This window comes from Puma concolor, chromosome A3, assembly GCF_028749965.1.
Source record: "Puma concolor isolate L17-30 chromosome A3, mPumCon1.1.hap2, whole genome shotgun sequence".
In the NCBI taxonomy this organism is placed as follows: domain Eukaryota; kingdom Metazoa; phylum Chordata; class Mammalia; order Carnivora; family Felidae; genus Puma; species Puma concolor.
In genome coordinates this window covers 124208475-124231177 of record NC_141669.1, presented here as the reverse complement: position 1 = coordinate 124231177, position 22703 = coordinate 124208475, and the positions used below count along the sequence as shown (strand labels likewise).

General features: G+C 48.3%; 1 protein-coding gene and 1 long non-coding RNA gene across 17 annotated transcripts in view; one reads left to right on the top strand and one right to left on the bottom strand.

Moving 5' to 3' along the window:
• Positions 1–9011: 9011 nt before the first annotated feature.
• On the bottom strand, positions 9012–16582 carry LOC147582743 (uncharacterized). Its single transcript, XR_015249472.1, has 2 exons — positions 14398–16582; positions 9012–12086 (listed from the first exon to the last, which is right to left on the bottom strand). It is a non-coding gene; the product is annotated as an uncharacterized LOC147582743 (long non-coding RNA).
• A 3034-nt stretch (positions 16583–19616) lies between these two features.
• The window catches only part of PTPRT (protein tyrosine phosphatase receptor type T), a 1080869-nt gene continuing 1077782 nt past the window's right edge, over positions 19617–22703 (top strand). For all 16 annotated transcript variants that reach the window (XM_086702238.1, XM_086702233.1, XM_086702237.1 and 13 more), the window contains exon 1: positions 19617–19746. In XM_086702238.1, the coding sequence (XP_086558364.1) occupies positions 19659–19746 (88 nt within the window). In that variant the 5' untranslated portion in view covers positions 19617–19658. The remainder of the gene's footprint in view (positions 19747–22703) is intronic.

The window sequence follows — 22703 nt, the reverse complement described above, 5'->3', positions numbered from 1 at the left end:
ATCCCTTCCGTGCCTGCTGACTCTGGTTTACTATTTCCTCTGCTTATACTGCCCTTCTCTACTTTTCTCTTAGCAGAATCCTATTCCTCCTTTAAGATCCAATCTAAGGGTCACCTCTGCTACGAAGGCTTCTTGACTTCATTTCTATGCCTTCCTTTGAACCCCAGCATCTCTGTCATAGCACCTTCAAACACTGTACTGAAATCATCAATGCAGACACCTGCCTCCCCACCAGATGGTGAGCTCCTTGAAAACCCGGGCTGTGTCCTATTCAAAGGGCTTAGTACCCTACAGGTGCTGGACGTAGGCTGGGCTCCCCAGAAGCAGACCCCGAGACAGGTATTTCTTTGCAAGTGATTTATTAAGGAACTGCTCCCAGGAGAAATCAGTAAGGGGAAGAGGGCCAAGCAAGGACCCAAGATGTGATTTCAGGCAAAAGTCCATGGAGGATAGTGTCTACATGTTCCCATAGGGCATTCTGGAGCTGAAGTCACACCTTGATAGTTGTTCTGAAAACTGGGCTTTTCCTTTCCTGTACCAGCCAGTCACTGACTGACGTCTACTCCAGGGTCCTCATGCCACATCTCTGTGTGTGTGTTCATGTGCTAAGTGGGAGCCCAGGAGCCTGGGGCCAGTCTTCCAGAGGGTTGCAGATGTGGGCTGTCAGAGGCAAAGGCCAGAGGATGATCCCCCGCAGAACCCCAACGTGGAGTCCCACAGACAAGGTAAGGGGGAGAGAATTAGGCTGAGCTCCAAGAGTGTCCACTAGAGGGCTCCCACATGTCTTGTGACTGAGCTGAAATGTGGCTGGGTGGGCACACCCCCACATGTCTCTTTGGAACTGCAAATCCAGACCTCAATTCCAGCATACCTGGAATCCTGCTCGTCCTGTGGTCCATTAACCACATCCTCCCCACTTCCATTCTTTCTGTGCTCTCTGGATGCTTGGTTCCAGCATGTTCTCCACCTCCAGGGTCACCTTTGGCCTCCATTCCTACCCTCATAAATATACCCTTCATAAACAGACTCAGTTCTTTCAAGTCTCCTTTCAAAATCTTTTCTAAAGTCATTCCCTTTTGTCCATTCTCATTATCTTGCTGCCACATCCTCAGATCCTAGTGTGATCATTACTTGTGGATACTGAATGAATGAATGAATGAATGAATGATAGATAGCCCAATCTTCTGAAAGAAGTTCATCCTCCCTAGGCTGGTATGCATTTTTTCCAGGGGCTAACCCACCCCTTTTCTTAGATCTTATAAATTTTTAAATACACAGACTACTTAGAGTAAAACAAACTACTTATTCTTTTGTAACATAATTCACACGTTCTGGCCCTCTCACCTTTGTTCTGCTCTTCTTTGCACCTGAAAAGCCCAATTTCTCATCTCTACCTATAAAAATTCTGCTCGTCTTCGAAGGTCCAGCTTCCCAATCTTCTTTGAACCTGTGACATTTAGTTTGTTCCTCTCCTAGGGAACTGCTAAAATTTTTTTGTTGTTGCTATTGGCATCTTTAAAGACAATGAGTTCCGCCATAGCAAGAGTGGTATGTTACACTGTATGTTAACTAACTGGAATTTAAATGAAACCTTAAAAAAAAATTAAAATGCTGACAAGAAAAGAAAAGCGTTCGCCAAGTATCTTGGGCTGCCCTCTTTTGTGGGCACATAGTAGGGCTGTGTTTCTCTACCCCCTTGAACTAAGTCACGATCATGTGACTTCGTTTTGGCCAATGAAATGTGAGCAGAGTGATTTGTGTCACTTCTGCACTTCAACAGCCAGTGCAGGACTGTCCACGTCTGTTCTTCCTGCTTTGGCAACTATTGAAGGACAGAGATAGAGCCTCCCTCAGCCTGGGCCCCTGAGTGAGGACCATGTAGACCAGAGGTCCTAGTATTTCCGCAACAGACAGGTATCATAAGCAAGAAATAGACTTGTACTGCTTCAAGTCTCTGAGATTTGGGGGTTGTTGTTACACAGTATAACGTAGCCTCTCAGATTCTAGCAGGTGTCTCCCCGAGGAAGAGCCTTGAGGTATATACATTGAATGAAGCAAACTAAGAGACTGTTTCTTGACTAAAGTCACCACCATTGTGTAGCTGAAACTATAGAAAGGATACCGCAGGCATACTCTGGAATGAACACATTAAAAGATTGAATTCACCCAGATGGAGTTAAGTGAGGCATTGAATAGCGTCCATTGCATTTTCATTGTAGATGGCCAATGAGGTAGTTACAGTTTGGAATCGAAAGAATGTCCTCCACATACTATTTTTCATCCCTGTCTCCTTCCCTCCCTCCCTCTCTCCCACTCTGCTCCCTTCCTCTTTCCCTCTCCACTTTCTTTTTTTAAAACTTAGTTCTATCTGTTGGTTGAGCATGAGAAGTAGGAAGAAACCAGCCACATGATTTTTAATTTTTTAAAGGCATGAATAAAGAAAACCTTGCCATAAGAAAAATAAATTTGTATTTTGAAAACATTAATCTTTAGGCCAGCAGAGGCGGTTTTGATCAGATCTTCCATTCCTCCATTTTTCATCCTCTATATCTCAAATTTCACCCAAAAAGCAAAAGGGATAAGCTTTCTAATGACAAAATAAATCTAACATTAAATTGTTTGCATCTTGCCCGTCTCACTTTCTGGGGGTTATTTCCTATCATAATGGTCCAGAATCTTTGAAATATCTTTAAAGAAAAAAATTTTTTCATCAGTGCCTGCAACAAATGAATCACACAGACAATTTGCTACGATGGGCTTTTCTTTTTGTGCAAAGGCAAAAAATCCTGAGTGAGGAAGCTCAGACTTCACCAACCTCCTGGTTCTGAAATTACTCATCCAGACATGAAACAAAATTGAAAAATCAGAGAGATCTAGTTTGAAGGAAAAAGAATGGTTGATGGCCTGGGAACCAAGTAAGTACTGATTTTGCTTTTGTGCTATTGGATGAAGATGCTTGGATCAAAAGAGGACTTGGAAACATCAAGAAATTGACAAGCAGGGCTAAAAGACGCTGGCAATGTGTTTATCATTCAAAAAAAAAAAAAAAAAGCATACATCTGGAGTGTCAGCAGTGGTACTCAGCCCAAAGAGCCTCTTGCCATAACAAACTCATTGACAAGAACTGTCATTGACTCTGCTTTATCTTCCGTGTGCTACTAAGAGGGCGCATTCCAAGTGCATCCTACGTAAATTGAGGTTTGCTTCCTGACCTGGGAGATCAATTCTCTGTCAGAGAGCTGGCTGATGGATCACCGTGTGGCTGCCACTGCATTGAAAATCACATCAAATACCTTCTCAAACACACTTCTGAATTACACGCTGGATCTCTGAAGAGGTTAGAGATGAATCCAGGTAGCTCACCAACCTGTGTGTCTTACAAAGTCGAGTAAATGAGGCAGGTGCTCAGTGGTTTGTGTTATTCTCCCAGCCAGAGGCAGCAGAGTATCTGGGTTAATTGCACAGATTTTGGAGCCCAGTGGCTGGGTTTGAGCCAGGATCTGCTGCTTACCAGCTCTGTGACCTTGGGCAAGTTATTTAACCTCTCTGTTTCAATTTTCCGGGTTGCTAAATAAGGATGATAATATGGAACCTCCCTCCCTTCCTCCCTCCCTGGGCAGTATCTTAATCTTCATCCCTCAGGAGTAGATCTTGAGACATGGATTTAAGAGCAAGAAATTAATTGGGAGGTGAAGGTAGATGAAGGGTAAAGGAAGACAGGAAAGCAAGTTCTGAGCAAGCCACCACTGTGGGGGATGAGAATTTAATCCTGCTGGGGAGTCCTGGGAGACTGTGAAACAGGCCCCTCAGTGGCAAACATGCACCAGAGGGGTGAAGGAGCTGGGATATTCACCCACAAATTCCCACCTATAATTCACGGAGGGCCTCTCTTGTGTGTGAGCGCACAAATGCGTGTGCACATGCGTGTGTGTGCACATGCAGGGAGGAGGCATTAATTCCCTGACAATTCTGGCTTGCCATGCCAGCTGTAAAGGGGGCGCTGTCAGGAAGAGAAAACCCTCAGGCAAAGCCGTGCACGTGCTGGCCGTTCAAAGTGCCAAAGAAGTTAGGGTGAAGGGGTAAGTGCAGGGCTGCAGACCATTTTGAAGATCAAATGAGTTAATTATTGTGAAACACTTAGCAAGGTCCCCGGCACAAAGTAAGCCCTCCTCAAAGAGCCGGATTAATACCAAAGCTGGATGGTTGTTCTTTGGGATGACTTCTTATCTCAGGATGGATTTTCTTTTTTGTTTTTCATTTTCTTCCTTTGGGACAATGAACCATGATTAGGAGCGTGGTACTACAGCAGTGGCTAAATGCATTACAGGTTTTCTCAAAGATGACTGTGTAAGTGTGAAATGGGTTTACTGATGGAGCTGTCTCGATCAGGGGGAACATCGTCACGTCATGACAAATACCTGTCAATCCGTTAGAGTTGCTGGCACATGATCAGTACCTCCTTCAGTCCTGGAGGTCACAAGCCAGCTGTGCTGTGCTGCAGAAACGCAAATACACCCTGAGTCTTAGTGGCTTAACAGGAATTGACACCTGTGTAATCTCTTACTCCATTAGGTCTGCTCTGTGCACTCGTGGAAGACAGGCACTGAGCTGGATGATGGTCACCACTGTACCTATAGCATCCAGTACAGGACACTGCACAAAGAGGGGACAATGAGAAGTGAACGAATGAACAAATCAACAGATTGATCCCGTAAGTATCATGTTTGCAGACGCACCTTCATTTGAAATATTGGCTTCCTCCCACTTAACTTCTCCTTGGCTCCTTGCAGCTTATCTTGCTCTCCTGAGTCAGAAATAACCCCTTTCCTCTAACTTCTTGGACACTTTGTGTCTCTCCACAGTGCATCACATTCTGTCTTGCAGGATGGTAAGTAATTTGTGTATGTGTCAGGCCTTGTCACCCTTCCCTCGAATGCCTCTGATGGCTTCCAAGCACTTTTAGGACACTCTGCATGTTCTGACCTGGTCTACGAGACCCTGCGTGCTCTACCCTCTGAGTCTTTCCTTGGAGATGTCATCTACCACTTTCTCTTCCCCTATTCTTCTCCAGCCACTATGGACTCATAACGGTTCCTTGTACATGTCATGCCTGGTCCTGCTTCAGGCCCTTGGTACCTGCTCTTCCCTAGGACTTCAATCCACCTTCTGCCTTCAGATCGCTTGTTCCATTGACTCAGATCACTGCTCAAATGTTATCACCTATGAAAGTTCTTCCCAGACCAATGTATCTTAGAAAGCATGCATACTACATTAGTCTGCTTTATATTTTTTTCCATATCACACATTTATTTGGTTGTCCTGACTGGCTCCTCCACTCACAAAGATGCAAACTCTCAGAGGTCAGGGACTTTGTTATATTTAGTGTGGTATTATTCTAAGTTCCCCTTATTAAGTGATTGGCACTTAATAAGACCTCAGTAAATATCTGTTGAATAAATGCATAAAAATTATTGTCCCATTTTAGACATGAGGTAACTGAATCCTATAGAACCGAAGAAAAGTATATAATGTAACATAGCTTTTTATAGCATATATCATATATGACATAGCATATATCATTGTATCACATCTACATGTGGGCACTTTAATCTCTATAACAATAAATTTACATACATATAGGGAAACTGAAGCACAGAGAAGTTACATAACTTTCCCAAGGTCATGCAGCCAGGGAGCAGCAGAGCAAGGATTCAAATCCGATTATCTAGCTCCAGGGTTCATGCTCTTAACTACTGTGCTATGCTCTAGGAAACCGCCAAGAAGGAACTCTCTTTGTGTTGTTGGAGGAACCGTCCAGAGAACAAATCGAAAGCTTTCTGTCAACTGTCCCAACGTTGATTGAAAATTTCTCATATGGAAAACATTATGGGATCTCCAACATTAAAACCTGTTCAAAAGCCAGGCGTGAGTGTTGGGAGCTATGTTGGAGCTAAGGAAAGCCATTAAGCCCACACAGGGCACATGCTTGAAGAGATAGTCTCATCACTGTGTCTACAGAGAAGACTTAAACAGAGGCTCGGGGCATGACTTACCATGTCAATAAAAGTGGATAATGTCTCTGTTTCTAGAATGTTCTGATGTCATCATCCAAATAGACGCATCAGTGGACTACCATCTAAGCAAGGCATCTTTGCCCTTGAAGGCAGTACCTCACACAGGGCCAGGTATATATATGTAAGATACATATATACGTGTGTGTGTGTGTGTGTGTGTGTGTGTGTGTGTGTGTATGTATGTATTACATACAGGTATATGTAAGATGCTCAATAAACACTTACTGAATGGGAGTTACTTTTTTTCCACCCAAAGGCAGACATTTACTTAGGGACACACGGGTCTCTTTGACATGTCTCATGTTGCCCCACTACCAATCTCTCCTGATTCTAATGTTCCCCACACAGGTGTCTGAGTGTTTACTCAACTTCAAGTACGATCACAGCTCTTCCATGCTCATAATATTTCCCAGGACTTTCATGGTCTCAGGAAAACTTTCAATGGTGTCTAGACTTAAAAAAAAAAGTCTCACATTGCTGTAGAATGTCAGCACTTGACAGAGGCCCAGGGACTAGGTATTGTATCCTCCTCTACTTTTCCCCTCCTAATTTTATAGGGTTCTGATAAGGGGAAGGGAATTAGCTGAGGATGCAGTGGGTCAGTGGTGGGAGCAGACCTGAAATCCAGGTATCTTAATGGCCAGTCCAGTGGTCCATCCTCTATGAGCACAGCAGGGTTCAAAAATCTAACTACATAGTCACAGATAGTAGCTTTCTGTTTGAAGAAATTTTCTGAATTTTCCCCTCCCCCGTCATGGGTAACCACTTCCACACAGTTTTATCCTTCTCTGGCCTCTGATCCTTAGGCTAGATAATTAATCAGGCTTTTGAATAATTAAAATTATTTAAAAAATGCCTTTGTATCTGTGAAATTTGCTCCGGTAATTACTGCCTTATCAAGAGTCTGATCCCGCAGACTGGAATACTTTGCCAAGAGACAGGAAGTACTTTCACTTGAGGCTTCGGGATTCAGAAGTTGCGGAAGGAGTGTTTGTTATATGAACCAGTCTCTTTGAAGATGAATAGCACCAACTCTTGACTCCACAGTCTCCACAAAATCCCCTTTCATTCTTAGATTTCGTAACAAGATACAGCATATCTCATTCTTTGCCTTCAGAGCCTGCTGTAAAATATCATCATTAGTTAAAGTTTTGGATTGGCTTCTCCAAACTAGATTCTGCACTTGCCTTGCTGAGCCTGGCTTCCAAATTCAACATCCACTTTCCAATAAACTCTTGTGGCAGCACAGTGAATGCCAGTGCTTGTTTTTCTCAAGTTACTACCTGGTTCTTCCTGACCCAGCCAGTACCTGAGCCCTAAGACATAATGTTCTGTCCCTGGAGCCCCACCACTTCTTGTCATACCTCCCAAAGGGTTTTTTGAAACCCAGGTCCAGGATGCCCAAGGTCGACAACTTCATGCTAGATTCAGAGGGTTTACAGAAACCTGGTGAACATTCCCAGCAAGTACAGTCAATAGAGGGACTAACTACCCACCCAGGGCCCCTTAAATACCTCACAACCAAGAATGGGGCCAGTTACAGCACCTGGAGAGGGAATGCTAATGCCGGTGTAATCAAGTGGGGGTGGGGTTTGTGGGGTTGTGCAAGGGAGACATTATTTTATAGTGGTTAAGAACACACGCTCTGGAGTCAGACAGTAGGGAGGTTGTGCTTTCCTGGGCTCCTGTTTCTGCTGGCCTCTGGCTGGGTTTGGCCAGTGGGAGGCGCTGGTGGGACACTGAAGGGCAAAAGAAAAGGAGACCAAAGGGGATTTCTTCCCCTCTCTCTGCTTGGGTGATTTCTTTAGAAGCAAACAAGGATCCTCCTTGGCTTCAGCTTCCCCTGGACACATCTGCCATGGTTCCAGCTTCCATGCATTATCATACTCTGAGGCTTCCAGTATCTTGGTCCCTCCGTCTTAAGGTAGGGAGTAGCTTCTCGCTCTTGTGTATTTCTGAGTTACCTTCCTATCCCTTTTTGGGTTCCCAGTTCTCTCAGCACTTTCTGTAGCCAATTCCCTAAATTAAATTCCCTCTGTGGTAAATACTCGAAGCAGTTTCTGTTTTCCTGGTTCCTGATCAACCACTGTTTGATTAGGTAAGCCAGCGCATGTCCTTTTCGGCTTAAGTGAACTTGAGACGAGTCTGTCACAACTTAGAGGGTCTGGACTCAGGAGTTAACAGGCAAAAAAAAGTAGCTACGAGCTCCTGAGCACTTACTATATGCCTGGCACTATGCTCAGTGCTTGGTTTACTAACTATAGAATCCATGAAGTAGAAGTTATGATCTCCGTTTTGTAGGTGAGGGAATGGGAGACACAAACAGGTTATATAATTTTATCCCCACCATATTTATTTTCTTTATGTGGAAATCCAGTCAAAACCAGCTGCTTCTTAAAAAAAAAAAGTTACATAGAGGAAAGGAGGCAAACCATAAGAGACTCTTAAAAACTGAGAATAAACTAAGGGTTGATGGGGGTGGGAGGGAGGGGAAAGTGGGTGATGGGCATTGAGGAGGGCACCTGTTGGGATGAGCACTGGGTGTTGTATGGAAACCAATTTGACAATAAATTTCATACTTAAAAAAAACCCAGCTGCTTCTTTAAATAAGGAAGAGATCCCTACAGGTATGTCAAGGCTCAGGGGTGGCAGGACAAGAAAGGAGGTGAGGAATGACAAAGGGGAGGTCTAGGTGCTATTTTGTGACACAGCCTAGAAGTGTCGTATGCTTCTCCCAGTCAGAGTGTAATGAGTGAAGAGAGCTCCATATATATGAGCTACAGGCATCTCCAGTAACTGTGATTCAAGTCAAGTTCTTGCTGCTAATTGCACACACGTTTCGCTAAAGGTAGTAAATAGGAATCATTCACGTGTCCTTAGAGACCGCGGCACCATTCAGTATTCATGGCAAATATATCACTGAGCTTCATAAGAGAATCATTTTAAAACAAAGCTTGGTCAGCTGTTTAATAATTTACTGATGGTGACAGCAGGGAGAATATCTAATAACCAGTGAGATTGGCTTTCAAATAGAAAATAAATTCATGTTAGAGGAGTTTCAGGAGAAGAAAAAGGGGAAGGAGTGGGGGAAGCATTACTAGCAGTAAGGAAGTATTTAACATTTGTCAATTCCTGATTTTTTTTTTTTTTTTGAATCCTATCCGAGAGAGAAACCTGAGAAAATTCCATACATTTGTGTCTTAAAACATCCATGGGCCCTTAATATTCTTCTTGCAGGAAACAAGAATTAGAGATCCAGTCCCTCAAAGCAGAGGCTCTGACCCCAACTGAGCACTGGGGAGTATCTTCCTTTGTTAATCTGGGGACTTTTTCAGGTTGCATTGTCTCTGTTATCATACGTTGGTTCCTCCTGGGGTAGGTAAGGCCTGAACAATTGAAAAAACAAAGCCTTCAAAAAAACCAAAATCAACCCAGACTATAATGGCACATTCTTCTGCTCCGGGGAGAACCTAGCTGGGAAGTTATTGCAGGGGATCTGGCCTCTGGGTAAGCGGAATGTATTTGTTTGTTTGTTTGTTTGTTTACTAGCAAAGCTCTACTGAGATGTCTATAAAATGACAAGGGTTTAGAGACGGTTGGACTAGCATTCTTGATCCACGGTGGGGAGACACAATTACAGTGATTTTAAAACATCTAGGACAGGTAGAGAGGAAAGTCAAACCTAAAACCAGCATCCACCCTGAAGCACCAAACCTCCTCATACCTCAGTTTCCTCACCTGTACATTGGGAATAATGAGAACTGTGGGGTGGATGGTGCATGCCGGGCTTTAAGCTGCGGGCCTGGCTCAAGGTCAGTGAAGTTCAAACATTTCGGAAAGGCAGAAGTGGAAAATCCCCAAGATTATCAATCTTTAAGCTTCTGTGGCAGACAGAGATGAATGGTAGTTTTGGGTAAAGGAGCACCTCTGCCTCCCTGCCCTTCAGCCCCCTCCCAGAGCACAGGGCATACTCTGTCCTCAAACCAATCCCTACATTTGCCACCCTGGAGACAGGCTTCCAGATAAGACAAATGATCTCTGTGTTTCCAGGTGGTATTTTCTATGGTTTTACATTCCAAGATTGTCCCCATCCATTCTTCACATTCATTTCAACAAACTCAATCTCATTCTGCCTTGAGTTATTAGCATTTTTTTTAGCTTGTAGAAATAATGATTTATCAACGTTTTATTTGACGTGAGAATGGCTTGAATAAACGTGTGCAGTCTGGCCTGTCACGCCAATGAAGGATCTCAGTGTGCTTGGAGTCTTCTGCTGTTATCCAGCTCGGTTCCGGGAGTGGTGAAGGAGATTCTGGGGGCTAAAGTTTGTGGCTATCATTTCGGGTGAAATCTCTTTCTGTGTCGTGGACTAAAATATTTCTTCAACAGTCGCCATTTTCTGAAGCTGAAAGAACTATTTATTCCGTTGGATTGGCTATAGAGGAGCTGGCTGCTTGAAAATATTTTGAGGATAACACTTATGCCTTGGTACATTGGAAGGGTAGGTTGTATAAAAATCATAGGGTCTCTGTGGGTAACGAAGGACTGGAGTGTCAGAATGCAGAGCAGGTTAAGCAGAGAGCAGACCCTGGGTGAGGAGTTAGGTCAGCAGATCACTTACTAAACAGGTTTATGAGCATTGTGATTTATAAGTGAGGTGGATACAGGTTACCTGACTGCCCAAGATCCTTTAGAGAAAACACTCCTTCCCCACTCCATTTGGTCTTTATGGGACTGTCAATTATGGTGACCACCCCCTATATGGAGGGGTGGACAAATGACTGAGGCTGGCCAATTATAGTATTGTCCTCTCTGCCACTTTCCTGACCAAATCGATTGTTTCAGGAAATGGATGTGACCTACATCAGCCAAAGTATCTTCACTAGAGTTTGGCAGGGATGCTACTGAGGGCTCTAAGCCATGAGACCCATATATGGAGTGGTCACTGCCCAATTTTCCCTGACTACCCACTGAGAGAAGCACCACTGAGAGATGGAGAGGGAGGGAGAGAGAGAGAGAGAGAAAGAGGGACAACTGAATACCTGGATGCAGCTTTGCCTGAAGGTGCTTATGAATCGCTCAGCTAAATAAGCCACTGGATTCCTCTTTTCACGTAAGTTGCTTTGAGCTAGACATGTCATTTGTAAGAAAGAGTCGTGCCTAAAATACAATGTGTGTACACGCTCCAGTCTCAGTATTCATCCTCTAAACCCTTATAGCTGTCAGAAACACAAAAATGGGCAAGATGCAGACCTGGCCTCAGTAGGCTCAAGGTTGTATCTGCAGGTTTTCAACTTCCTCGTCCTAACACGGCATTAACCATTCACAAACTTAATGTGCCTGAGAATCCTCTGGTGTGAAAGTTAAAAAAAAAAAAAAAAAAAAAAGAAAGAAAAATCAACCCCCTCAGCCTCAATCTGTAAGGATTCTGATTCAGTTCCATGCAAAATGAATGCACACCTACCCTGAGTGGCTCTGGAGTGGATGTGTCCCGGGGACCCGTGCTGAGAAAGGTACTGTCTATCACTCATCCAGGATCACCGCTCCTTCCGTGCAGGGATTCCCTGAGATGGGCAAGGGGGTGGGGCATCTTTATAAGGGTGTATGAGAATATGAGGAGGTAGAGCTCTGTGTAGACCCCACTCCAAGTCCACCCCCTTTAAATTTCTGAGATGATTCATAGCCCACCCAGGGCTGGGGAGACTCCAAGTGAGGAGTCCTTGCAGTGGTTTTTAGTGGAAATACTGGGGAGCTTTAAAAACTACTGTTGCCTGGCTCCTACTCAAATAACTCAATGGCTGAGGGTGGGGCCCCAGGTGATTCTAACATGGAGAAGGGCTGAAGACCACTGCAGCAGAAACCCATGCCTGGCTGCCCTGTGGGAATCTCCTTCCCAAGGCCCTCTTGGCAATCTGTGTCTGATTGGTGCAGCATCCAAAGGCTGGGCTGTAGTGGGCAGAGTTCTGTTACTGTCAAGGGCCTTGTTTTTATGGTGGGAGGTCCATGTTACTTCTGGAAATACAATAATAAAATAACAAATCAATGAGAATAAAAGACCAAGTCCATATAATCATAAAAAATAATAAACATGAGCAAATAAGTAACATTACCAAGGGAGGGCTATGCAGGGGAAACACAAAAGTTTGTTAACAATCAAGGAAGCTGGGGCACCTGGGTGGCTCAGTCCTGGTTTAGCGTCCAACTTCAGTTCAGGCCATGATATTGTGGTTCGTGGGTTCGAGCCCTACATCAGGTTCTGTGCTGACAGTTTGGAGACTGGAGCTTGCTTCCAATTCTGTGTCTCCCTCTCTCTGCCTCTCCCCTGCTCATGCTCCGTCTCTCTCTCTCAAAAATAAATAAACATTAAAAAAATTTAAAAAGAATCAAGGATTCTGATGAATCCAATTGTGTAAACCTGAGGCCTGAAGGAAATTTTAAAGATTTCTTTAAAAAATGAGACATTCTTTCTGTATCACTTCTGTTTGAAAATGCTAAGTGCCATATTTTTGTTCTCAGAGGGCCAGTGTCTGTTGTTCCTGGGACTTGGGCCCCACCTGGAGGAGGCTTGACGCTGTGAGCAGACAGGCCAGGAATGCCTCTTCTGGTTCCTCTCTGCTAGGGACAGGCCTGTCACCGTTCTGAGCCTGGGCCAGGTGCTTCCAGCGGTCTGATACCACAGTGTAGGCCTGTCGTTTCTGTGCTGGCCTGGACAGAGTTACCCTGTTACGACTTCCCATGAGATTCCCCTGTGCACAGTCATAAAGTAAGATTTCCAAGCTCTTCCCTCAAGTTTTGGGTTCATTGGTTCTGGGGGAAGTGGGTATTTGGAGTTACTAACAGACCTCCTAGTGGTCCCTAGGATTGGGGACAGTTGGGAAATGTCACCCTGACATATCTCACCCTGAGCACCTGTGAACCTTGCTCTGGCCCTTTTCTGATGAGTCGACTTTGTCTCACAGACATTGCTAGATGGGCAGTGAGTCTCCCGTCTGAAAATCACTGAACTCCTCTTCGGCCCTGGCAGGCAAATGTGGCCCTAGTCTCCACCAACATCTTTTGAGTGCTTGCTGTATGCATTGTAGGGCTTGGTTTTGACGGGATGGGGGAGGGTAAGCCAGTCCTGGCAGCCTCAGATGCTGCCGCCCTCATGGAGAAGGTGGCTCTGCTAATGGCACTGTGGAAACAGAACTGACGAATCCTTCTTCCCTGCCCACTACAGACCTGCCCAAAGCTGAGCAATGAGGATTTGTAGGCCTAGAAAGGGATAGAGGAGGAAATGGATTTGGAATTTGGCATTCCAGAGAGAGGCAACGATACAGGCAAAAGCCCCAGGCGGAGCCAGGGTGGCTGGGGTAAAGGGTCTGTGTCCTGGAATTGGGTCAGAGGGAGCCACTGCTCCCGAGACCTCAGCCCTTCTGGCCCGCCCCAACCTCTCTGAACGTGCAGCCGCTTTCACATCTCTGAGCGGTTCCTGCCACCTGCAATACCTTTCTCTCCTTCCCTACCTGGTGAGGACTCTGGGTGGGTCCTCTCTGGGTGGGTTGGGTGTGTTTCGAGGGAATTAAGGACAGGATGGGCTGAGAAAGGCAGGCCGGGCCCAGCCAATGGAAGGTCTTGGTGGCCGCGTGAAGGATTCCGGACTCTATTCTGAGGGCAATGCAGCATTTGTGAAGGGTGTCAAGTTGGCGAGGGGCAAGACTGTGGAGTGACGGTCTTCCTGAACAATGGCCCTGGCTGCTGTGTGTGAGGAGGGGTTAGGCGGACGAGACTGGAGGCAGAGAGGGGCTGGCTGAAGACAGAGCTAAGACCACTGCAGGGCAGATGCAGAGGAGAAACAGGTTCACCCCACCTTGGACTGTCAAGTCCATCCCCACCTGGATCCTCTTGAACCTGAGTCTGGAGTCAGGGATGAGGGGAGAGTCTGGGGACCTCAGTGCTCGTGTGCAACTCCAGGGCACAGTGGCATTTCTCTGGCCTCATCAGGGAACAGCTTTACTGGAAGGAAGAGGTAAAGGCTGGGGCTCTATCTCCATCATGACGGACATCTGTTATTCAAACCATGACACTAGCTACCCTGTCCCTAGTGGGCTGGTGTGACCTCTCCACGTGGGCTGCCTGGGGGCTCCTATGGGATGGAGTCATTGTATTTTGGCACCCCACTGCTCAGCATGATGCTGGGCACAGGTTAGAGACAAAACATCCATGGTGGGTACCTGGCACACATCACTTAGTTTTTTCGTTTTGTTTTGTTTTGTTTTTTTTTAATTAAAAGAAACAGCTACTTGGCAGATCCCACTTAGGCAAAGAGAGATGTGGTCCTCACGTTAAATCCAGGGCAGCTCAAGCACTGACGTCTACTTGCCAATAGTCTGGACCATGTGCTGGTGTTTTGGCCCAAGGATGAAGCAGCTGGCTGTCCATGCTGTGTTGCCGACCAGGTGTCTACAATAGTTGGCCTGGAATCAAGGCTGGGGTGGTACGTTAACACAAGACTTGGAGGTAGGAAAGAAAGGAAAAGAAATGATCTCTTGAGTGGGCCAGGTCCTGTTCTAGATGCTTTCATATCCATTAACTCACATAATTCTCACTCAGCTCAGTGAGGTGGGAATAATCACCCCAATTTCACAGATGGGGAAACACAACTGGAGAGAGAGAGTGACTAGTTTGTGGTCACCTGACTGGTGAATGGAGGCATGGGGAATATGGGCAGGTGCAAGGCCTCGCCCAAAAGAGGGGTGTTACCAAAATAGAGTATGTCCGAGAAGAGGAACCAGATGGTGGGGGACTTGAAATCAAAGGAGGAAGAGGAGGAGGCGGAGGAGGAGGAGGAGGAGAGGATGAAGAAGAGTGTAAGGAATCAAGAATGCTTACCTAGAGCACACCAACATCCAAGTGAGTCACCTGCAAGCGCGTCCAGGATCTTTCCGTGTGTTCCCAGAGAGAGGAGCCAACTCCGAGGGGAGGAGGGTGCAGACTGGCAGTGTTGGTTCAGTGCAAGGGAAATCTTTCTAACCACCAGGGCCTCACAGTGCAAACGATTTCTTTGTGAAGTACTGTTTTTGGACACAGCAATATTATTGGACAATGCATGTTTTCACAGAACAAAATGGTAGGATCACGAGGTTACACTCGAAAACTACTTATGGTTTCTAAGTTGCATTTGGGTTATTTATATTTGCGCGTCTTGACGGAGAGCATTAATGCATGTTAATATTTGTGCCATAAAACACGATTCGAGTCAGAACTACTGGCTCTGAAAGAGTCCGCGGTGTGTGCAAAGCCACTCTGCTAATAGAAAGGTTAACTCGTATTTTTGAATTATTGATGGTTGCTTGTTACTAATTTTTTTTTCCTCAGAAAGGAGGAAATTATTAATGAAGAGATCATTGCCAATGTGTCTGACATCTATTAATGGTTTCATCTTGCAACCAGATTAAAAGAGACAGCTGGCCCATGAATTTATGTGGAGACAGAGCCAAATGTGCTGACAGCTCCGTAGGAGGGTGGGCCGTCAGGCAGTGGGGCCTGGGCATCCGCACCGGGGGCTGGTGAGAGGTCCCCTCCCAGCGCTCGTGGCCTGGTCGAGGGGATGTCAAAGGCCTTGCTGCACAAAGGCTATCATTCTTCTGACATCTTTCTAAATGCTCTGTTCCCATGGGAACCCATCAGTATCTCTACTGTGCGGGCCACTCATGGGCACATTCACCGTGGGTGTTTCAGGTTGGTGGTTTTCAACTTGAATGTGCATCCGACTCACCTGGGTGGTTGGTTAGAACGGATTTCTGGGCCTCACCTCCAACATTTCTGATTCAGTAGGTCCAGGGGAGGGCCTGAGACTTGGCATTTCTAACACATTTCCAGGCAGATGATGCTGATACTACTGGTCCAAAGACCACACTTTGAGAACCAGTTCTAGGCTGATGATTTGGGCTGTGAGACTGCCTCTAGAGAAGGAGTTGGCAAACTTCTGTAAAGGGCAAGGACAGTAAACATTTTCAGATGTGGGCCAGACGATCTCTGTCACAATTACTAAACTCTGCCTCTGTAGTCCAGAGAACAATCACAGGCAATATGTAAACAAATATGTAGGATTGTGTGCCAATAAAACTTTATTTATAAAAACACAATCAGGGCCACGCTTGGCCCACTAGTGGTAGTTTGCTGACCTCTGCTCTAGTGCAGCAGTGTCTAATAGAACTTTTGCAAAAACCAGCTATAGGCAGTGTCCAAATGAATAAGCATGGCTGTACCCCAAAAAACTTTATTTATAAAAAGGAACAGTGGGTCAGATTTGGCTCATGGGCTGTAGTCTGAGCAGCACTGTCCAATAGAATTTTCTATCATGATGGAAATGTTTATAGCTGTACTGTACAATATGGCAGCCACTAGCCACAGGTGGCTACTGAGCTCTTAAAATGTGGTTAGTTCCAGGGGCACCTGGGTGGCTCAGTCGGTTAAGCGTCCGACTTCAGCTCAGGTCACGATCTCACAGACCGTGAGTTCGAGCCTCGTGTTGGGCTCTGGGCTGATGGCTCAGAGCCTGGAGCCTGTTTCCGATTCTGTGTCTCCCTCTCTCTGACCTTCCCCCGTTCATGCTCTGTCTCTCTCTGTCTCAAAAATAAATAAACGTTAAAAAAAAATTTTAAAAAAATGTGGTTAGTTCCACACTCAGTGTGGTTAGACTGAATTTCTAAATTTTATTTTATAATTAAGATTTTATTTCAAAAAAATTATTTTAATGTTTATTTTTTGAGGGACAGAGTGAGAGTGGGGGAGGGGCAGAGGGAGGGAGACACGGAATCTGCAACAGGCTCTAGGCTCTGAGTTGTCAGCACAGAGCCCAATGCAGGGCTCGAATCCATGAACTGTGAGATCATGATCTGAGCCAAAGTCAGATGATTAACTGACTGAGCCACCCAGATGCCCCAAGATTTTATTTTTTAAAGTAATCTCTACATCCAGTGTGGTGCTCGAACCCACAACCCCAAGATCAAGAGCTGTACGCTCCATTGACCGAGGCAGCCAGGAGCCCCTGAATTTCTAAATTTTAAATTTAAATGACTAGTGGGGCCCTGTGCCACTGCAAGAAGATAAAAGGCTCCAATGGTGTAGCCACTCCTCAGTTGCCTCCCTACACAGGGTCTTTGCCCTGTTTGGGCCTCAGTTTCTTGGTGTGTAAAATGGGGATAAAAGAACAGTTATATTACTATAACTATAGGCTTTCCCCATGGGTGAGTAAGACTCCATGGCCCAAGATGTCTTTCCCCTGATTCTCTGCTCCCCACTGGGGGACTGATCATTACTGGGGGCAGGGTGGGCGCTGGGGAGATGGGAGGCTATCTCTGCATTTCTGGGTCCTTGACTGCTTTTCTCTTTGTCCAGTTTTTTCCACCAGACTGTACACTTCATGAGGGCGCAGACCACATCTTCTGTAAGCTGCAAACCCACAGTCTTGCCATTCTTGGCACATGGCAGGCAGCCAGATCACTTTATGCCCCATGGTTCAAGCTTCCCCTAAAACTGTGCTCGGATTAAGAGATTTGCAGCTAACTGCTTCTGGCCGCCAACAGAGGTGAAGGGGAAGCCATTGTGTAGAAAGGGAAACTGAGGCCCAGAGGTCCCATGGGTTTTAAAGGCAGTCATCCTGAGGACAAGAGGCCATCTTCTTGAGTGGAACTGAAAGGAGCTACAGGGCAGAATGTCACTCCACAATTTCCAGCCATCACAAAGCTCACCTCAGGCCCCAGCCTGCTTTCTTCAGTACTGACACTGACCTCAGCCCTGAGCCAGGGGTGAGCATGTGGCCAGGTTTCCCCAGGTCCCCAGGCTGATGGGAGGCAGACAGGGAAAGTAGCCCCTTTTTTTCCAGTCTGCACTGGCCTCTCAGCCAAAGTTTCACAGAGAAGCCTTAAGAACGAGTGTAAGTTTACCAGGGAGATGATGCAGGGAAGGGCCTTCCAGGCAGAGGGAACAGCAGGTGCAAAAGCAAGGTGTGTGACTGGACACCAGAGCCCTGTCGGGCATCAGGTGAGAGGAGGTACTCCTGCGGGAATAGAGGGGACAGTTTCCAGGTGTGGAGGGCAGCTGGGAAAGCACAGAGGGTTCATCCTGGGCAGGTAAAGCCTGGTGCCAAGGTTGAGCACTGGTCCTGTTCCACTCCACCCTGTGGGAACTGGGCGTTTGGGAGAGTGAGGCCCCGTGTTCTCTCTGCCACAGCAACTCAATCCAGACCCTGAGGTGTCCCACCTTTGGAAAACCTAGCCATGCCTGACTTTCATATTTCTGCCCCAATCTGTCCAATCCAATCCCTGGAATCCCAACAAGGAGGGGGTGCGGGGGAAGGCTGTGCTGAGACCTAAAGAAGGCTTTGGCCAGGTTCACAAATGTGAGTTCTTTGAGAATTGCTTAGGTGTCCCTGTCCCCAGTTTTTAGCGCCCAGGCCCCCCGCCGGGACGCAAGTGGTTCCAGGTCTGTTCCATGAGATCCTGGCTCCCAGGAGAGCAGAGAGTTCCAGCCTGTGAGCTGCAAGGGACAGCTAGGACTCTGACCTATGGTTTTAGGCTTTCGTTTCCAACCAGGTCTTTGTTCAGACCAGGAAGAAAAAGGAAAAAACTACACGGTTCTGTCTCTCGCGAACTGGAAGGAGGGAAGGCAGTGGGCGAGAGAGGGATGCCTCCAGCCCCGTCGTCGTCCCTTCCGCGTGGGGGTGGGGACAGGGAGAGATGTGGGTGAATAAGAAGGGTGCCTGGGCGGCTGAGGAGGCGGGTTGCGCCCAGAGGAGCGTGTGCGTGTGTGGTGGGGGGTGAGGGGGGTGTCGACTCTTAGAGGAAATTCTCCTCTCAGGGCGTGCCCGAGCCCCTCGCCAGCAGACGCCCGCCCCAGCTTAGGACAGATGACTCCTCCCCCACTCCCCTGCCCACCCCCCTGCCCCCCCGCCCCATCCCGAGTTGAGACGGCTGCTCCCTCCCGGCCTCCTCTCCCCCCCGCGCCCCCACTCACCTGTTCTCCCACTCCGAGTTCACACGGCGGCTGCTCCCTCTCTCCCGCCTCCCCCCACCGCCCCCAGTACCTGCGCCCAAGCCGGGCAGACGATGCTTGGCTGCGCCGCGCTGCGCGGGGCGAGGAGGCGAGGACCCCGGCGCGCGTGGGGGCGCGGGGGGTGCGCGCGGGGGCTGCTGCGTGTGGGCGCGAGACTGAGCCGGCCGCCCGGAGCCGACCAGCCTCTGCGAGGGTGCGCCGGCGGCGGGCGTGTGCGGGGCGCGGGCGTGCGCGCGAGGGTGTGTGCGCGGCCCGGGCGGAGCGCCGGGCGGGCGGGCGGCGGCGGCGGCGGCGGCGGCGGCGGCGGCGTTAGGACTCGGGGGACGCCGCCCCCCGCCCCCGCCCCCCGCGTCCCGCCCCCGCCCAGCCGCCCGCCTCAGTTCGCGCCGCGCCTCGGCTCCGAGCGCAGCGGCGCCGGCTCCGGGAGCGCCGCGGAGCCCCTGCGTGCGGCCGCGCCGGCGATGCGGGGCCGCCCCGCGCCCGCCCGAGTCCCGGCCCCGGCCCCGGCCCCCGCGGGAAGGGGCTGAGCCGCCCGCCGCCGCCCGGATGGCGAGCCTCGCCGCGCTCGCCCTCAGCCTGCTCCTGCGGCTGCAGCTGCCTTCGCTGCCCGGCGCCGGGGCACAGAGCGCCGCAGGTGAGTACGCCCGCCGGGCCCCGCTCGCTCCCCGGCGCGCCCGAGGCCGCCGCGGGGCCCTCGGGGGAGAAAGTTGTGCGGGCTGGCGGGGGTCGCGTCCCGGGGGCCGGAGCCGGGTCCCCGTCGCCGGCGCGGGCAGCCGCGTCCCTGCGCGCCCGGGCCCGCGCGTCCCCCCTCCCGGCAGCCCGCGTTTGGCGGAGTTCCCCGCCCGACTTTGCTGCGGGCCCCCGGGCGGGAGTAACTTTCGCGGTTGTTGCGAACGTCTCCACTTGCTGCCTCCCACTTGTCGGAATCTGTCACTGGAGTGTTTGGGGCGGCGGGACGAGAAGCGGCACCGGCGCCCGGGGCGGAGCGTTCGCTCCCCGCAGCTTCTGGGGGGCAGCGCGCGCTTTTCGTGGGGGAGCACCGGTCGCCAGCAGGCCGCGGCTGCCGGGGCGGTGGCTTTTCTTGTCTCCAGGGAGAGACGGCCAGCTCCAGACTTGCTCGAAACACGCCGCGCCCCTCAGCTAAAGCTTAAGCGAGCCGCTGAAGGCACCGTGGGGGTGTGGGCGTTAACGACTGGGGCGGCACTGACCTCCTCCGTAGCCCGTGGTTTTCAGCCAGAGTGGATGGTCGCCCCAGTTAAGGCCCTTGGAGCGGAGTGGCTTCGACCTTTGAGCCTGTTGGCTCCTGAAAAGTTTAGGGGTGGGGGACCCATATTTGGGTTTGACCGTAGGAAGGAGGTGAGCAGAGGTGGTTCTCAGTGTTGGGGGCTGGGGTGCCCCTAATGATAGGTTGGCATGCATGGGAGACCACGACCATCCTGCGTCTTCTCCATCGCCAAAGCCCGCCTCAGGCAAACTTCCAGCCCCAGGCCCCCAAAGACTGGGCGGCAGGTGGAGGGAGACAAGGGAGGGATTGGCCAGGTATGCTTCCAAGTTCAAAATCACCTTGAAGTTTGTTTGCCTGTTTGTTGTGTGTTTGTTTTTAGCCCCGATTTGATTTGATGTGGCCACACTGAGCTGGAGGTTGCTGAGATCACGCGGACAGGCTGAGATAAACAAGTGAGATGTAGGAAAAGATGAGTTTCGGATTGCCGAGTAACAGCGGTGCCCATATATTGTTTTGAAGAAGGAAAGAGGGAAAGAAAAAAAGAAAGCTGCGGTGGAGTGTAGCCTCCTTAAGCAGGTTGCACTTGAGGTTAGGAAGCAATGGAGTGACACTCCGTTGGACAGGCACTGGCGTCTCTCTTGCTCCCTACTAAATGGGAACTCAGTATGGGACTTCTGCGAAGGGACAGCCCGTTTCCGTGGCTGGGAAGTTGGGTGACTAGGACACTTCTTTTGAGGTGTGTGGGTAGGATTAGCCAGTGAGGGAAGAGGGACAGGCACGGCACCGTACTAAAGGTGGTGGGTGTGCAATTCTGCTTCTCCTCGCTCTGGGTCTGCATTAGGTGTGCTGGGGAGGGGAGAAAAGGAAGATGCTGGGGGCGGTCCTGGAGCCCCGGGCGTGCTTCGTGATTTAAGTTTTTACTTTCCTCCAGGGCCTGGCGGGCCCGCCACGCATTCACAGTACTCACGTTCCCGCGGCAAAAAATCAGTGTCAAAAATATTCCGCCGCGGGTGTCCAGCCGTTCTTGCGAAGCGTGCGGTGAAACGGTACCGGCCTGGGGAAGCTGTCCAACGCACAAAGCACGCCGGTTCCGGTGCCCCCCGCCAGGTGGCGCTCGCCCACAACTGTTAAAATGCAAATCCAGTTGCTGTCAGCTCAGGAATAGAACTTCTTTTCAAATTTTAAATGAGTAATGTGTTTATTCAGCAGCCTTTTGTTAAAACATTTAGAGAAGTGTGAGGAGCCAGCACCTTTTCTTTGTTTGCTCTTTGGAACACTCGGGAAAGAAAAGCAGTCCAGGAGTACAGTTTGGGAAGAAATCTACTGTTAAGGCACCATATGTTTCTTTTGGTTCTACTTGAGCCGAGTGACTTCTGCAAACCTACTACGGCATATACTTAGCAAGCGACTGCGTTTGTGCTAGAGGCTCCTTGAACGAGTGGGATTAGCTTGTGTGGGAGAAAGCCTCATTCAGTTGTAAAAATGGGGATTTTCTGTAGATATCTTTTCTCTCCTTTTTGGTTTAATGCAAATGTCTTAGACCATTTACATTTGATTTTTTTCCCCCAGGTTTCTTCGTGAGCATCTACATTTGTAGATGCAGGAATGCTGCAAATGTTGATTTTTTAAAATGGACTTATCCTCTTAATTTCTAAATGCTGAAACTGTTGGAATCCAGATCTAGTACAAATACGACAATATCTTGATTTGCTTTAAAGTATCTTATTTAAAACTTTTGGCAAGTTTGGGTAAAGAATACATTTTAAAACTCAGTGGTGTGTGCCTCATACCTTTTTAATCTGAAAGTTCCCAGTCTTAAAAGCACTTTGAATTTGTATCTAGTACACATTTGGGATGATGTGTTTTGCTGTAACATGTTGGTCATGGTGTCCAAAAGTCAGTGGCAAGAGCCTGTCATCAAAAGGCAGTTTCCTTCTTCCTACTAAGATGTGTTTCATGAGCCAGGATGATGATTGCAAGGAATGGTAGTTAAGAAAAAAAAGCATTTGAAATCAGCCTGTTGGGAGTGTGGCAAAACATGATTTGGGATGGGGCAAGAGAGAAACAACTAAAACAGATACGGGGATAATTAGTCCATTTACTAGAGGATTTCAGCGTCTGTACAGTGAGAGCGACAATGGATCGTAGAGGGGACTGACTTGAGATTGCAATTGTTAGCGATGTAGTCATTTAACTCGATAATCATTGCCAGTTATCTCTGGGGAACTGTTAGCAGTACAGTCAAATTTTATTTTCTCTCCTGGATTGCTTGATTTCTTTCCTAATAAAAGAACAATTAATGTGCAAACCTGGCCTGGATTCTGTTTCAGCAACAATCACAAACACATTCACAATGAAAGCAGACT